Source organism: Nicotiana tabacum, chromosome 2, assembly GCF_000715075.1.
Source record: "Nicotiana tabacum cultivar K326 chromosome 2, ASM71507v2, whole genome shotgun sequence".
NCBI lineage: Eukaryota > Viridiplantae > Streptophyta > Magnoliopsida > Solanales > Solanaceae > Nicotiana > Nicotiana tabacum.
Window position 1 is genome coordinate 115,144,954 of NC_134081.1, and position 16,194 is coordinate 115,161,147.

Below are 16,194 nucleotides of genomic sequence, written 5' to 3' on the forward strand. Positions count from 1 at the left end.
TGATTATCCAAAGTGTCACTCATGTCCGGCTCAATTTGTTCTCTTGGGTGATGCTGTTGTTTGTCCTTCTTATTTGCACGATTTAATGCCTTGAAAGTTTTCTCAGGATCCGGTAATGCTTCAAACAATTCACCAGTTCTTGAAGAGTTTCTAGGCATACACCTATAACACACAAGACCACAAATGTTAGAATTTCAATGTAATGAATAAAAATGGAGAAAATTGACTAAACTAAGAATCCTAACAATTCTTATAGCTATAATTAGTAACACTGTTGCTTTCCCCGGCAACGACGCCAAAATTTGACCACGTCCAACTATGCCTCCTAAGAGGTCTAGCGGTCGTTACAAATATAATCCGGTTTACAAATCCGGAGTCGAATCCCCCAGAAAAATAACGTGCTAATTACAACTAATAGTTTTACACTAATTCAAGTAATCAACCTTCAGAAATATTATATAACAATTTGAGAGTTTACTAACTAAGATCAAAGTAAATAAAAATGCAGTAATTTATAACTAACAAAGCAAATATCGTAGACAAGATTTGGAAGAGTCTAAGGTTATGATTTTCCCTATTGTCGGAATCTTCCCCGCTATGTTTCCTATAAATTCGCCTAAATATTTTCTACCGATCGTGAGTACTTTAAGTGTCATAGCTCTCTCTTGAGTGACTACTACAATTTACTAGATGTATTCTCTCCAACTACGCTAGCTGGCACTAATTTATCGCTCACGACGATCGCACCAAGGCTTCGTTATCTCTAATCCCGCCTCTAAACCCTCCATATCGATTTCTCAACTATGTTAGGCATGGTGTTGTTCAACAACTACTTAAATGTGCACTCTCTCTCGAGCAATATACACACTAAATAGGCACAGTTAATTGAGAGCTCTTCAATTAACAAAAATGAAAATATAGTTGAACAAGTAGAGAAAAATCAAAGGCAAATCTATATTAAACGCAGTAGAGAAATAGGTTCCATCAAACCTTAGATTAAAGAGTTTAGCTACTCATAAATACAACAACAATCAACATAATGTTTAAAAACATGAAACTACAAAGTAAAGAGATAAAGGAAGGAAAAACTCGTTTGATTCTTGCTCCACAGTGCTTGGCAGCCTTTTTCTTCTCCAAAATCATGTCCAACCCTAGAATAACTCGTTTGGGGAGTATTTACGTCAATCCCCCGGTCCAAATTCGGGTTTGGGTCTTTTAACCCGCGACTTTTAATTACCGTGCTATAGACCTCGCAAAGCCTGGTCTGTAGTACAGTTGACCTAGCTATAGACGCGCGATCGACCGGGCTATAGACCTCGCGAAGCCTGGTCTGTGGCACGTTCAACCTGGCTATAGACCTCGCAAAGCCTGGTCTGTGGCACGGTTTGGATACTTAATGCTTTTGGCTCTTTTCTTGCGTTTTTTGTCCACGTTTTGTGCAACTTTCATTTGATGATTCATTCCGATGTTCCTACACATAAAACAACACAGTTTAGCGCAATTGTCGTACAATAACTCACTAAACTAACAAAATATAGGGCGAGTAATGTGCTAAAAGTATAGCATTTTGGCCTAACATCAAGGTTCAATAACAACAAAGACCCTTCGAAGAAAAATCTCAGTTTGCAAAAGAAACTAACAAAAGAATAATATAACAACATCATTTACAACGTTGTTTATGAGATAAAATCGAGCACATAATTGTGTTAGAAATAATGTAGCTTGAATTTGAGCTCCAGAGACCAATCAAAGTGTCAGGATGGTCAAAATATCATGACCGGAAATGCACTCTCTTGCGACTTGATGATCACTACAGGCACCTACAATTTGTCCACAATCTCCAATCTTTCTTCAGCATGAGATGAGATTATTCCGAATTACGTTTGCCCTGAAAATTGGGATTTAGTGACATCTCAATCTCTTCAAGAGATCGGCCTTTAGTCTCAACTATAAAATAGTAAGCAAATGCTGCTGCCATCAAAGAAAAAGCACCGAAGCTTCCATAAACTGGAGCAACACCAAATTTCTCAACGAGTTCCAGAAAAAACAAACCTACCAAGAAGTTGCAGACCTGTTCAATCACCATCAACAAGTCCAAATCAGTATAAACATCTTTCACCGAGGGACAATTGCTGCTGAGATAAGAGGCTACACAGAAGGAAAGCGACAAATTGTGAATGGCCATAGAAAGCTCAAAACAAAAAAAAAGGGTATCTGGGAAATGCCCTTCTTAGTGTTCAACTCCCATTGGCAGGAGCAGATGCGGGAAAAAGGTAAAAATTTCCACTGCGAGAAAGTTCATGCAATCAACTTAATAGGTTGCAGCTAATCGGTTTGAAGCGCAGAAACGACACACATGATCTCGCTACATACCCAATGAACGGAGAAACTAAAGCCCATTATCTTCCCTCGCATCCTGCTGCTGCTAAGCTCTGGTATTATAAGACCAGTTACTGGCCCAGCTCCAACAGCAAAGGTGAATATATACCTATACCAGAGTGAAATGGTAAAGAGAGAGAGAGAGAGAGCACAGGGAAATTCAAGTAGAATTTTCAGAGCATATTTTGTATGGACGCATACAAGATTGCTTCTTTTTTTTATTATTTTAATTTTTATGAAAAGGTAAAGATGGATGCATACAAGATTGTTCCGAGTATTGATAAGTTGTTGCTTATTTCACCTTCCAATGGAAAGCTGATAGCACAGACAATAAGAAACATTGATAAAGCCTGCAAAAGACAGATCCAATGGAAGTGAGTTGACTATTTGGAAAATGACCTCCAAGCATTTTATATTTATTTTCCTTTTCTCTGTTATTGTGCCAGAAGGGAGGGGATTTGGGGTTGGGGGGAGGGGATTAGGAACCAGAATCATGCCACGGGGGACTTATCTTTCAGTCACCTAGCTACTTCCCCCACGCATAGCAAGGTTTTGAAGTCTATAATCCTTAAAAGACAAGACGTCTGAGCATACCGAGCGGCTCAAAACATGAGGACAAGTAAGATAAATTCCAAGTCCCTTAAATATTATTCTTAAAAACACTTGATGGATATAGGTTTAAGACATAACAATAGCAATGAACATTTATGTTATTCACCCCATTCCTTCTTCACCCAAAAGAAAACTTTTACGTAAGGAGAGAAATATTTTTTCCTCACCATTCCAGCGTAGCTTCCTACTAGAAGCCTCTGCCTCCCCTGCTTATCCATCAAGTATAAAGCACATAGTGCACCTGCAAGAAGCACACAGTGATAACTAAACATTATCTTGGAACCAAGTGAAATTTAGCAGGTGATGCAAAGTGCGTCTCAAGTCCTTTAGACCCATTAAATACCTGCAAAGTTGGTTAGTCCTACATATAAGCTTGCTAAAGCATTGCTTGAGATTCCAACATCTTTGAAAGTCAAGGATGAGAAGTAGAGAACTCCATTTATACCAGCGAACTGTTGAAGTACAAACAAGGCACCTCCAATGGTAGCAACTGCAAAAAAAAGAATAAAGTTGAAGCCTAATTTGGAGGATTGACATTTGTGTGAAGCGCATGCTCCCACAACATGCATACTATCAGCAGATTATGGCACATATTACACCAAGACGTGTGAGTATCCAGCATGCCATTAAATCTTAAGACAACAGATCAAGATATTAACTAATAGGCCTTCCACCAAACAAGTAAAAGAGTAACAATTTTTTTTTAACATTTAGTCCTTGGAAAAAAAATCAAAGGAGGAGATTATAACTTCCATTGAGTTGGGAAGATGATAGTCCACTTAAATGCCAAAAGTCATCTTTAACAATGTTCAACTTCAAAAGTGGAGGCAGCTGTTAAATTTTGCCGACCAACTCATACAAAGAGAAATCCCGCAAAGCTCCACATATATACTAGCAGAAAATCATAATTCTGTCCTGGTACAATGCAGCTTTACTTTTCAAGCATATTCTCATGATATTCCCATCAAACCACCGCAGTTGTAAGAAGCTAAGAGACAATCATCAAAGTCAATCTTAAACATTTTAATCAAACAAAGAGAGAAAATGGTTGCAATGTAAGGAGATTTTAAGCACCGGAATGGATCAAATTAGCATAGTGATGTTAATTTATATACGAAACCTAAGCAACCACCTTAAACCTAATAATGGATCATGCATTAACAAAAAAACCACCTTCATACAACCTCTAGAGTGTGGTTCCTCTAGGAGTTCCAGCCAACTGCTGTCCAAGTCACTGCCATCATTTTTTATGACGGATCCAAACTCTTCGATAGCTTTATCTACTTCTGATGAACCCCATATGTTTCTGATGACTTCTTTTGCCTCATCGAGTCTCCCAGCCTGCATATATCTCCCATGGCAAGATTAGTGGCAGTCACAGCAACAGGAGTTAATGAAAACATGCAATGAATAAAAATTGCTACCTTACATAGCCAGCGGGGGCTCTCAACAGAAAATTGCATACCAAGAGCAAGAATAAATCCTGGAACACTTGCAATATAGAGCATTGTCCTCCACCTGCCAATGGTTGCATTAAAGTATCAACAGTCAAAGCTTGTTGCATCATATCTTGCCTACTTCTGGTAAGCAACCATTAAAAACAAGAAACTAAGGGTTGCTTGGTTCGCGGTCTAGTTATGCAAGGACTATAAGGTAAGAATTGTTATGTAGGTAAATAACAATGTATTGATTGTTAAAAGGAGACTACTAATAATACACGGACTTTCTGGGGATTGCCTACTTTTAAGTGCAGTTTTGTCTTTAGATTCTCTAAACGACATATTGCTAAATTGATAATACATGTATTCGTGCTCCACATTCTATCCCTTATAGTAACATAGATTCGAGCATAAGTTATGCTAATATTAGTAACTTATGTAGAGTTTCATACCGGGAACCAAACGTTGAATTAGTTATGCGGAGATTGTGTTACCTTTACATGGTTTTTATATTGGAAATCAAATGCTCCATAAGTTATGCAGAGCTTTATACCAGGATTAATTTTTCTTATCTCAAACCAAATGACCCATAAAAGCATCAGAACATAAAATGAAAGAGGGGAGGAGTATCAACTAGTTCATTGCCAGACAACAGAACAGGTTCTTATTGTCCCCGCATAACATAAGCTAGGATGATTAGAAGTTGGAATCTAAAGTAATAAATTAAACTTCAAAAGCAGAAAGGCAAAGAACGGCCCTCAAGGATTACAATTATTTTATAAAGTCTTAAATTCAACATTAAAGCTGGATCTAGATTCTGGTAAAGATACGGATTACCATCACACTTGAAATTTAGGAGTTCTTGCAACATGGCAACATAATCAATTTAAATCGTTTCAACAAAGCGTTTCAACAAAGTTTGGTACACTGACTGCGGTGGAAGGTAGTGGAATAGAAAAAGATAACTACAAGTACTCACCAGTGCGGATCATTTTCTGAGGGAATTGCCTGACAAAGTGATGCAATGATACCAACACATGTACCAATTTGACATAATGACCCCAGGGAGCCCCTATATTTCGTTGGAGCGACCTACAATACAAGCATTTAAGATTATAAGAGAAATAAAATCTCTCTTCAAAGTATCTCTGCATCCCTACAGATATCTGATTGATCGAATATATATGTATTGTCAAGCAAAAGAATATCCCAAAACCAAAGGATCATTCTCAAGAAGCCTTTCCCTCCTTAGTAAAAGATAGCTCATCACTCTCAAAAAACAAGAACGGAAAAAACATCACTCACCAAAAAAATTCAAGGGCAGTCAGCACAAAACTTGCAAACCAAAATTATCATCTCTCGGCTGCAGCTGTCTTTCAAGATCTTTTAGCGTGTCTTATGAGGATGTCTAAAGTTCAATATGTTCCTTCTAGAAATTTTCCTGTTTTCTTCTTCTTTTTCCCCAAAAGGCTAAATTATGAATCATAGATAAATAAATCTCATCCTTGGATCAACACAAACACAAGTTTTCCAATCTGGGAGGATAAAAGTAGCCAAACCACACGACTAAGTAGTTTATTCAGATTTTCCCCCTAGTATCTTTTTCAATCAGACTTACCTCTCCATGCACCCCAGAAATGAACAGCACAAACAAAAGTTAGGATGGATTCTAAAGCATGACTTTTTTGTAAAACTTTCAGAATGCGGACTTAGATAAGGAAATTATAAGTTAAGAGGCATACCTCAGAAATATAAATTGGAACTAATACTGTATTAACACCAATACCAAGGCCAACAAGGAATCTTCCCAAGAGCATTTCTTCAATGGAATGAGCTTGTGCACTGTCAATTGAAGGACATCACACATCAAAATTGGAAATTACTGAAGCACAAGCAAATTATTCTTCTCCTCTTTCCAGTTGTTAGGCATAGACAAGAAGCCAGAAGATTTAACAAGTGAATGAGAATATAATCCAATTTGCAACTGTCCCACCATCTTAAGTAATGAAAAATCTTTATGAGAAAGGTGGATGGGGGGCTCATTATCCACCAAATTTCCAACCGAGTGCCACTGGCCCTTGAGGATTTCTCAGTTATAAAATAAAGTACGAAAAATCTTACTACCTAACAGTTCCATTTCACACGAGATCAGTTTATCTCGAAACTATGCGGACGTTCATAAAAAGGGATCCATTTTGTCTATATTTTCTAATATGTTTCCACTCAATTGCTAGAGAAAATGTGACATCGGAGTACTACTTTTATTTAAGAGGATAAATTCTTGAAAAGCATAACTTTATCTCAATTTTTGAGATAAGCTTTTATAAAAGATAAGTTACTTTATCTCAATTCTAAGACCAGCGTCTATTAAATTACAATGAACTTTCTACTCTTACCTCAATCAAGAAGAGAAAATATAGATTGAGAATAAGAGCGTAAACCTTCTTATGATCTTAAATCTGAAATGTTTTGCTTATGTACTTCCTAAACTATTTATACATGTAAATATTTATTCTCAAATGGCATATGAATCAACGTCCAAAATTAGCCTAAATTATAGGAACAATTTCATACATAGAACTGCATAATTCTCTTGGGGTAAGAGGAGAAAAAATAAAGATAGCAAATATAGCCAAGCAGCAAATACCAATATGCATGATCATAAATGGATTACCTTACAATTGCCCCAAGAATAAGAGGTACTGTGTCAATTTGAAATGTGCGTCGATAACCAAGTTTATCAACAAGGGAACCAGAGGCTATGCTTCCTATGAATGCCCCACCAATAAATATGCTCACCACAAGTCCTTCAAGAAATGAATTCCCCTCAAACCCAAGCTCTTTTGCAATCGACAAAATAGGACCATTCATTACTCTGCATAATATAGCACAGAATAGGCACTATAAGCAAACGAGTACGAATCATACTGTTGCGGAAGCCAAATGTATATAGTGTGAACGAGTCACAACTACTATACCAAAAATTATGACAACCACTAAATAATAAATAAGACAATGAGACAACAATAAAAGAACACCAGAATTTACGAGGTTCGGCCAATTTTGCCTACTTCCTCGGACACAATCAATATTTTATTCCACTCCAAAATTACAAGTGAAATAATACTAAAGAGAGAAGATACAAATGCCTTAAGAAGATAAAAAGGCAAATGAGAGGTGTGATTAAATCCAAAACATTAGGCCTCCTTTTATAGGGTGAAATTCCCATTCAAAATTGTCATCCACCGATGTGGGACTTATGACAATTTCAACAAATCTCCACCTTGGCAAAATTCCACATCTTCAATTTTCTCTCAATAACAAATTTTGGTTGTGTCTTCAGCTTCAATCTTTAGTGTTCAACAATGTTGATCAAATCCAAACAATGTTGAAATTTGACCGCAGTCACCACTTTTGTCAGCATATCAGCAGGGTTCTCCGTAGTATGAATTTTCTTCACCGTGACTCCACCTTCTTCTATGATTTCTCGTACGAAATGATACCGAACATCAATGTGCTTCGTCCTTGCATGATAAACTTGGTTCTTCGCTAATTGAATAGCACTTTGACTATCACAAAAAATTATAATATTTTTTTGTTCAATACCAAGCTCTTTTAGCAACCCCTGAAGCCAAATTGCCTCCTTCACAGCCTCTGTTGTAGACAAAGCAATTGTTGACTGCAAAGTAGACTTCCAACTAACTGGTGCCTTTGCAAAAGTAAACACATAACCAGTAGTTGACCTTCGTTTGTCCAGATCACCCGCAAAATCTGAGTCACAATATCCAACTACAGACCGATTGCCTTCCTGCTCAAAAACTAACCCAACATCTACAGTACTATGAATATACCGTAGAATCCATTTCACAGCTTGTCAATGCTCCTTTCCTGGATTATGCATATATCTGCTAAAAACTCCAACGGCTTGTGAAATGTCAGGTCTCGTACAAACCATTGCATACATCAAGCTACCAACAACATTTGCGTATGGTACACTTGACATATACTCCTGTTCAGTTTCATCCTTTGGCGACATAGTAGTACTTAGCTTAAAATGGGGAGCAAGTGGCGTACTAATTGGCTTAGTCTTCTTATCCATGCCAAAAAGCTGTAGTACTCTCTTCAAATATTCTTTCTGAGATAAACAGAGTTTCTTTGAATGTCTATCTCTTATTATCTCCATGCCAAGAATTTTCTTTGCCTCACCCAGATCCTTCATCTCGAACTCCTCCTTCAGTTGAATCTTCAACTTATCAATTTCTTTCGAATTCTTGGAAGTTATCAACATATCATCAACATATAGGAGAAGATATACAAAGGAACCATCATTAAGTTTGCGCAAATATACACAATGATCGTATTTGCTTCTCTTGTACCCTTGCCGCAACATAAACTTGTCAAATCGCTTGTACCATTGTCTAGAAGATTGTTTCAATCCGTACAATGATTTTTCAAGTTTGCATACCATATTTTCTTTTCCAGCAACTTTGAATCCTTCTGGCTGAGTCATGTAGATTTACTCCTCCAAGTTTCCATGTAAAAACGCAGTTTTTGCATCCATCTGAACTAGTTCCAAATCCAACTGTGCTACCAAAGCCAACATAATTCTAATGGAGGAATGTTTTACAACTGGAGAAAATACTTCATTGTAATCAATTCCCTCCTTTTGAGCATATCCTTTGGCCACCAATCTTGCTTTGTAGCGAACATCTTCTTGGTTAGGAAATCCTTCTTTTTTTGCAAATACCCATTTGCACCCAATTGCTTTCTTTCCCTTCGGGAGATTGGCCAATTTCCATGTATGATTCTGATGAAGGGACTGCATTTCTTCATTCATGGCAATCCTCCACTTATCTTCTTCTGAACTTTGGATTGCGTCTTTATAAGTGGTAGGAACACCATCAGCTACAATTGAGGTTGCACAAGCAACCGTCTCTATGAGACGAACAGGTTTCGTTATTGTCCTTTTTGGCCTGTTGGTTGCTATTGATTCAAGTTGTTGTCGAGGTTCCTGAGTTGGAATCTCCCTCTCTACTGGCTCTTCTTCCAGAGGGTAATCTTCATTTGTTTCCTCCTCTGCTTCTTGCGTAGGAAAAATAAATTTTCCCTCAAACTCCACCTGCTTTGATGCACCACCAGTTTGTTTGACATCTTCAACTGTCACCTTATCTGTTATGGCAGATTCATCAAAGGTAACATCTCTGCTGAATATAATATTCCTTGTCTCTGGACACCATAAGCGGTATCCTTTGACTCTAGAAGTAATCCCTATAAATATAGCCTTCTTTGCTCTCGGATCCAATTTTGACTCTTTCACATGATAGTATGCAATTGAGCCAAACACGTGCAAAGAGTCATAATCTACAGCAGGTTTTCCATACCATTTTTCAAATGGTGTCTTGCCATCAATAGCAGCAGATGGTAGACGATTAATGAGGTGGCATGCATATGTAATTGCCTCAGCCCAAAATTCTTTGCCCAAGCCAGCATTGGACAACATACACCGTACCTTCTCCAGTAAAGTCCGGTTCATACGTTCTGCCACTCCATTCTGTTGTGGTGTATGTCTGACAGTGAAGTGTCGGACGATGCCATCATTTTCACAGACCTTATTGAAATGATCATTTTTGTATTCACCTCCATTGTCTGTGCGAATACACTTGATCCTCCTGCCTGTTTGATTCTCCACCATCGTCTTCCATTTGAGAAAAATTCCCAACACTTCATCTTTCCTCTTCATTGTATACACCCACACTCTTCGGGAAAAATCATCAACAAAGGTTACAAAATAGTGCTTCCCACCCAATGAAGGTGTTTTGGAAGAACCCCAAACATCAGAGTGTACATAATCCAAAATGCCTTTAGTATTATGGATCGATGTACCAAATTTAACCCTTGTCTGTTTCCCTTTGACACAATGCTCGCAAAACTCCAAGTTGCAAGTCTTTACACCTTTTAACAATCCTTGATCAGATAGAGCTTTCAAGGATTTCCCTCCAGCATGTCCCAAGCGCATGTGCCATAGCCTGGTTGCTTCTGCCTCTTTGTCATCACTGGATGTCACTGTTGCTGTCCCAATAAATGTACTACCACGATAGCGGTGTTCTTCCGATTGGCCTTCATTACCACTAGTGCACCGGAGCATATTCTCATCACTCCATTTTCTGCAATGATTTTGAACCCTTTTGATTCTAGGGCTCCCACAGAGATGAGATTCTTCTTCAAACCCGGTACATATCGAACATCTGTTAATGTTCTGATCATTCCATCATGGCTCCTTAATCTTATTGAACCAATGCCATATGAGGTAAGAGGGCTGTTATCCGCTGTGTGGATGACTCCATATTCTCCTTCTTGAAAATTCACAAACCAGTCCTTGTTGGGACACATATGATAGCTACAAGCCGAGTCCATCAACCATATGTCTGATGATGTTGATAACTCTGTTGTAACTAATGAGAAGTCTGAATCATCACAATCAGCTACATTTGAATCCATAATGGCCTTTCCATTGTTATTTCTGGCCTTATTCTTCAACTTCGGACAGTCTTTCTTCCAGTGCCCCTTTTCTCGACAAAAGGCACATTCATCTTTGCTGGGTCTAGATCTCGACTTGGATCTTCCCTTTTTAGTCCTCGTTTGATTTTGAGGACGACCCCTTAAAATTAGTGTTTCTCCTTCTCCGCCCTTCTGTTTTTCTCCCTTTCTTTGTTCATAACTGTACAGAGCCGAACAAACTTCTCTGAGAGAAATTTCGTCATTTCCATGGAGTAGAGTAGTTTCAAGGTGCTCGTACTCATTAGGAAGTGACCCCAACAACATCAAGGCCAAGTCACCATCATCAAAAGTTGCATCCATATTTTGCAAATCTGTGACCAACTTATTGAAACTGGTGATATGTTCATTCATTGTGGTACCAGGAACATAGGTGAAGCGAAACAGTCTCTTCTTCATGTACAATTTATTTTGACTGTTTTTCTTCAAAAATTTATCCTCCAGTGCTTTTCATAATTTACTTGCAGAAGTTTCCTTTGTGTATAGATATTTCTGCTCTCTAGCAAGGTAGGATCGAATGGTACCGCAAGCAACACGATTGATAATTTTTCAATCTTCTTCTCCAATAACATCTGGCTTCTTTTCTTCAATGGCAAGATCTAGCCCTTGTTGAAAAAGAACATCTAGAACCTCGCCTTGCCACATCCCAAAATGTCCTGACCCGTCAAAAATTTCTACCGCAAATTTCGCATTTGACACAATTCTTGTCATAAGCGAAGATGCCAACGATGACGTATTATTGACACTTGATGTAGATTCTTCTTGTTTAATGTCTCCCATTTTGACACAAATATTATTTAGTAGCTGACGACACAAATCAAGATTATTTCCTTTCTGGTGTGAAAGATCAGACTAAGCTGCAACCACAGAGCATACTCAGATAAAACCTTGACTCAGTTACCAAGATAGATCTTTTCTGATGTGGAAGATCAGACTATGCTGCAACCACAGAGCATACTTAGACAGTACCTTGACTCTGATACCAATTGTTGTGGAAGCCAAATGTATATAGTGTGAATGAGTCACAACTACTATACCAAAAATTATGACAACCACTAAATAATAAACAAGACAATGAGACAACAATAAAAGAACACCAGAATTTACGAGGTTCGGCCAATTTTGCCTACTTCCTCGGACACAATCAATATTTTATTCCACTCCAAAATTACAAGTGAAATAATACTAAAGAGAGAAGATACAAATGCCTTAAGAAGATAAAAAGGCAAATGAGAGGTGTGATTAAATCCTAAACATTAGGCCTCCTTTTATAGGGTGAAATTCCCATTCAAAATTGTCATCCACCGATGTAGGACTTTTGACAATTTCAACACATACAGCTTACATTTTTTAGATTCTAATTCACTATAAGTTATGTATGAAGTCCGCAGGCGCCAAAAATAAACAGTTGTTCTTCTTATGGTCAGAGCTAAACAGTATTTGTTTTTCCAGCTCTGATGAGTGTATGTATATAGATGCAATATAAAGTTTCATGAACTTACTTCAGAAGACATTAGTCATAAATATTCCAGCTCAGGCAAGATTTTCTAGTGTAAAGTGTTCTTTCTCATAATAACCATGTGATATTTGTAAATTTCTAGAGACAAGCAAACAAGATTAAGAAGAAAAAATAACAAGTAACATAATTACCCAATGTGATAACCAAATAGGAAATTGGACATAGAAGCAGTCAAAACATGTGGAAAGGCAGGTAACCATCCCAAATCCATTTCATCATTAGCAGCAGCAGAAATAACCTTTTCTTGTAACAACTCATTTTCATCATCTGAAAATAAAAACTTAAATTCAATTTTGAAAAAAAAAAGACAAATAAATGAGAGAAGAGTGAGCAAAACCTCTATTTTCAGAATTTATTATATCTGGGGGTTGCTGTTTGTTAGCAGCAGTGATTTTTAGCTCTCTGGAAAATGAAAAAGAAGTAGAATGGGGACAAGGATACTGTGTATTAATTTTAGGAGAGTTGTAAAAGTAAGGTTTTGGATCGAAACGGGGTGTGTAGAAGCATTGAAAAGGGTGAACTGCTAATGCCCGCTGCATTGGATTGAAGTTTCTTGTTGTTTGCATTTTTGACAAAACGAGAAAGTATAATTGATCAATCAATCTGAAAAGATCTCTCGGGTCAGGTGGCACTAGCGGGTTTGGACCTGCGCTGGGACACGGATCTCCAGAACCCGATAAGGATCCGGGAAACCTGAAATTAGCCAATTCCACTTATAGCCTGATTGACCATTTTTTTTTTCTTTCGCCAAAAGTGATATTTTTTCAAATTTAAGTTGTTTGGCAAAACTTTTAAAAGGAAAAAAATGTAATTGAATAAAAACAAAAGTAATTTTTGAAAAGCCGAAAAAAATAGTTTCGTTTTTTTGAAAAGCGCTTTTGAGAAAATATATTTAAAAAACACTTCTTAAAAGCTTGACCAAAATATAATTGGTGGTTAAAAAGTATTTTTTCAAATTGATTAGCCAAGCACAAATTGATTCTCACCAAAAGTACTTTCTTAAAAAGCACTTTTCAAAATAAGCTGATTTTAAAAGTGTGGCCAAATAGACTATTACCCTGCATAGGGCAAGTGCACAAATAGTCTATTTTGAAAACTCTAGCTAAAACATGGCCTAGATTTATAATTTTTTTGTAAGTTTAGTCACTTTAAGAACGAATTCAAACATAAAAGAAATAAAGTTTAATTATTATTATTGAACAACATATTAATTAGGTACCACCTATAAAATTTACCAACAATTTCAATACAGGAAAAAACAGTGCACATTTTTCATATGATTAAGAGATTTCTCTTATAGCATATTTGGCCAAACTTTTTCAAAGCCAAAAGTACTTTTTTTTTTTCAAAAAAAAAAATAATACTTTTTTTTCAAGTTGAAGTGTTTGGCCAAGCTTTTAGAAGAAGAAAAAAAGTGCTTTTGAGTAGAAGCGGAAGCAGTTTTGGAGAATTAGAAAAAAGTAGCTTCTCTCTAAAAGCATTTTTTAAGAAAAATACACTTAGAATCAATTTTTAAAAGTTTGGCCAAACACTAATTGATGCTCAGAAGTACTTTTCAAATTAATTAGCCAAACACAATGTGCTTCTCACCAAAGTACTTTTGAGAAAAAAATACTTATCAAAATAAGCCAATTTTTGCAGCTTGGCCAAACAGGTTATTAGTCTATTTGGCCAAGCTTCTCCCAAATTCAAATGTACTCTTTCTTTTTTCTTCCTAAAAAGTACCTTTTTTCCTTAATTTAAGGTGTTTGGCTAAGCTTTTGGGGAAAAACAAAGTACTCTTGGGTAGAAGTAGAAGCAAATTTAACTTTTCTTCCTACAAAAAATGTCCTTAGCAAAATATTATATATACCAAAAGAACATTGCTTAGTTTAAACTATTAGATAATATATAATGACTTTTGGGATGAACTTTCATATTTGTTAAATTATTTTTTAATGTATTTAAATCATCTTGAAAGAATAAAATAATTTTCAATTTTATTTTTATGTTTTGCTTAAATAAAATAAAAAACTTAGTTATTGTCTTTAATTAAAAATGAAGTTATCCGGGACAGAGTGAGAGTAGCCTCCGTGGAGGACAAGATGCGGGAGTCGAGGCTAAGATGGTTCGAACATGTTAAGAGAAGAAGCATTGATGCTCATGTTAGGAGGTGTGAGAGGTTGCCATGACGACTTTGAGAAGAGGTCGAGGTAGGCCTAAGAAGTACTGGGGAGAGGTGACTAGACAGGACACTGCGCTGCTTCAGCTCACTGAGAACATGCCCCTTGATAGGAGAGTGTGGCGATCGAGGATTAGGGTAGAAGGTTAGTGGGTAGTTTTTTAGTTGCTCACCGATAGTCTTAGTAGCACGCATGTCCCTTCATATTCTTAGATTTTTATTGCGTTATGTGGTTTTGTTCGCCTCAAGTATTGTATTTTCTGTTGCTATTATTTGGTATTACTTATCCATTATCTCTCTCTTTTTCTTCTCTCTTTCTTCTCTCTTCCTTTCTTGCTTTTCTTCTTCTTCTCACCCTTTCCGAGTCGAGGGTCTATTGGAAACAGTCTCTCTACCTGCATTAGATAAGGGTAAGGTCTGCGTACATACTACCCTCTCCAGACCCCACCCGTTGGGAACATACTGAGTTTGTTATTGTTTATTGTCTTTAATAATGAATATTTGGAATTATTTATCTACTTATATAACACTAACTATTAAGTAAATCTCTCCATGTCCTTATTCGTAATTTGACACGTAAAAACACTTTTTGAAAATATTGGCCAAACACAAATTATTGTTCAAAAGTATTTTTTAAATTAATTAGCCAAAGACAAACTATTTTTTTTAAAATAAATAAAAATAAAATAGCCCTTTAAAAAAAATATTTGTCAAAATAAGCTGATTTTTCTAGTTTGGCCAAACAGACTGGTGAAAATATTTCCAAATACTTTTCAAATCATTTTTAAAAATTTTTATTTTATATTTCAAGTTGAAGTTGAAATAATAGACAAATTATAAAACTAAGTTGAAGTTGGGGAGGGAATCAAAGCTATCTTATTATTTTGATGTCGTTGTTGTTTTTCTCTCCAGCATTTCCAACAAAGAAACTTTACTACTGTTGGTTTTTTCGAACTTGTTTTGTTTTTTTAAGTGAGACGAGACTCTATCGAAAACAGTTTGTCTGTCTCATACAAGGTAAGAATAAGGTTCGCTTACACACTATCTTCCTTATAACCCTCGTGTGAGAATACATTGATAATATTATTGTTGTTGTAATATTAATTTACAAAAAATATTTTATTTTTAACAAAATAGCATCTACGTAGAACAAAATCAAACAGTGGATGCTGTAATGGTTTCCTAGAAAATTAGAAGAAGATGTCGGCACCTCAAGAATTCGGCCTAACTCCACCGTAAATCCAGGGGCCAGAAATCTTTCCTGTTTTCTAAGAAGGAAAAAAAAGAACAGTGTTACTATTATACAGGGTAATGTGCGCGGTCCTACCCAAAGTGTTTTTTTTTTTTTTTTTTTTGTTGAGTTTTTTCTTATCTATGGGTCAAAAATGGGAAACGAAAAATGAAAAAAGAAAGTTAAACTTATAGTACAGTACACTCTGTTTTTATTCATGTGAAAATGTGATAATCCAAAAGGTCATCTTTAAATTTAATAATTATTTCTGTGTTCTGAGACCTCAAATAGCACCATT

The 16,194-nt window shown here is 36.5% G+C and overlaps 1 protein-coding gene across 2 annotated transcripts; it reads right to left on the bottom strand.

The window, feature by feature from the left end:
• Positions 1 to 1,332: 1,332 nt before the first annotated feature.
• Positions 1,333 to 13,104, bottom strand: LOC107803044 (putative plastidic glucose transporter 1). Of its 2 annotated transcripts, XR_012702740.1 has the most exons (13): positions 12,842 to 13,104; positions 12,636 to 12,771; positions 7,105 to 7,305; positions 6,173 to 6,272; positions 5,410 to 5,522; positions 4,416 to 4,509; positions 4,176 to 4,332; positions 3,335 to 3,481; positions 3,159 to 3,232; positions 2,641 to 2,729; positions 2,374 to 2,488; positions 1,744 to 2,071; positions 1,333 to 1,471 (listed from the first exon to the last, which is right to left on the bottom strand). XR_012702740.1 is itself a non-coding variant. In XM_016626639.2 (12 exons), the coding sequence occupies exons 1-12, from the start codon at positions 13,068 to 13,070 to the stop codon at positions 1,868 to 1,870; spliced, it is 1,659 nt and encodes a 552-aa protein (XP_016482125.1). In that variant the 5' UTR covers positions 13,071 to 13,104; the 3' UTR covers positions 1,625 to 1,867. The 2 variants fall into 2 exon arrangements, 1 of the variants encoding a protein (XP_016482125.1); XM_016626639.2 differs by lacking the exon at positions 1,333 to 1,471 and having other exon boundaries at positions 1,625 to 2,071.
• Between the last annotated feature and the right edge of the window lie 3,090 nt (positions 13,105 to 16,194).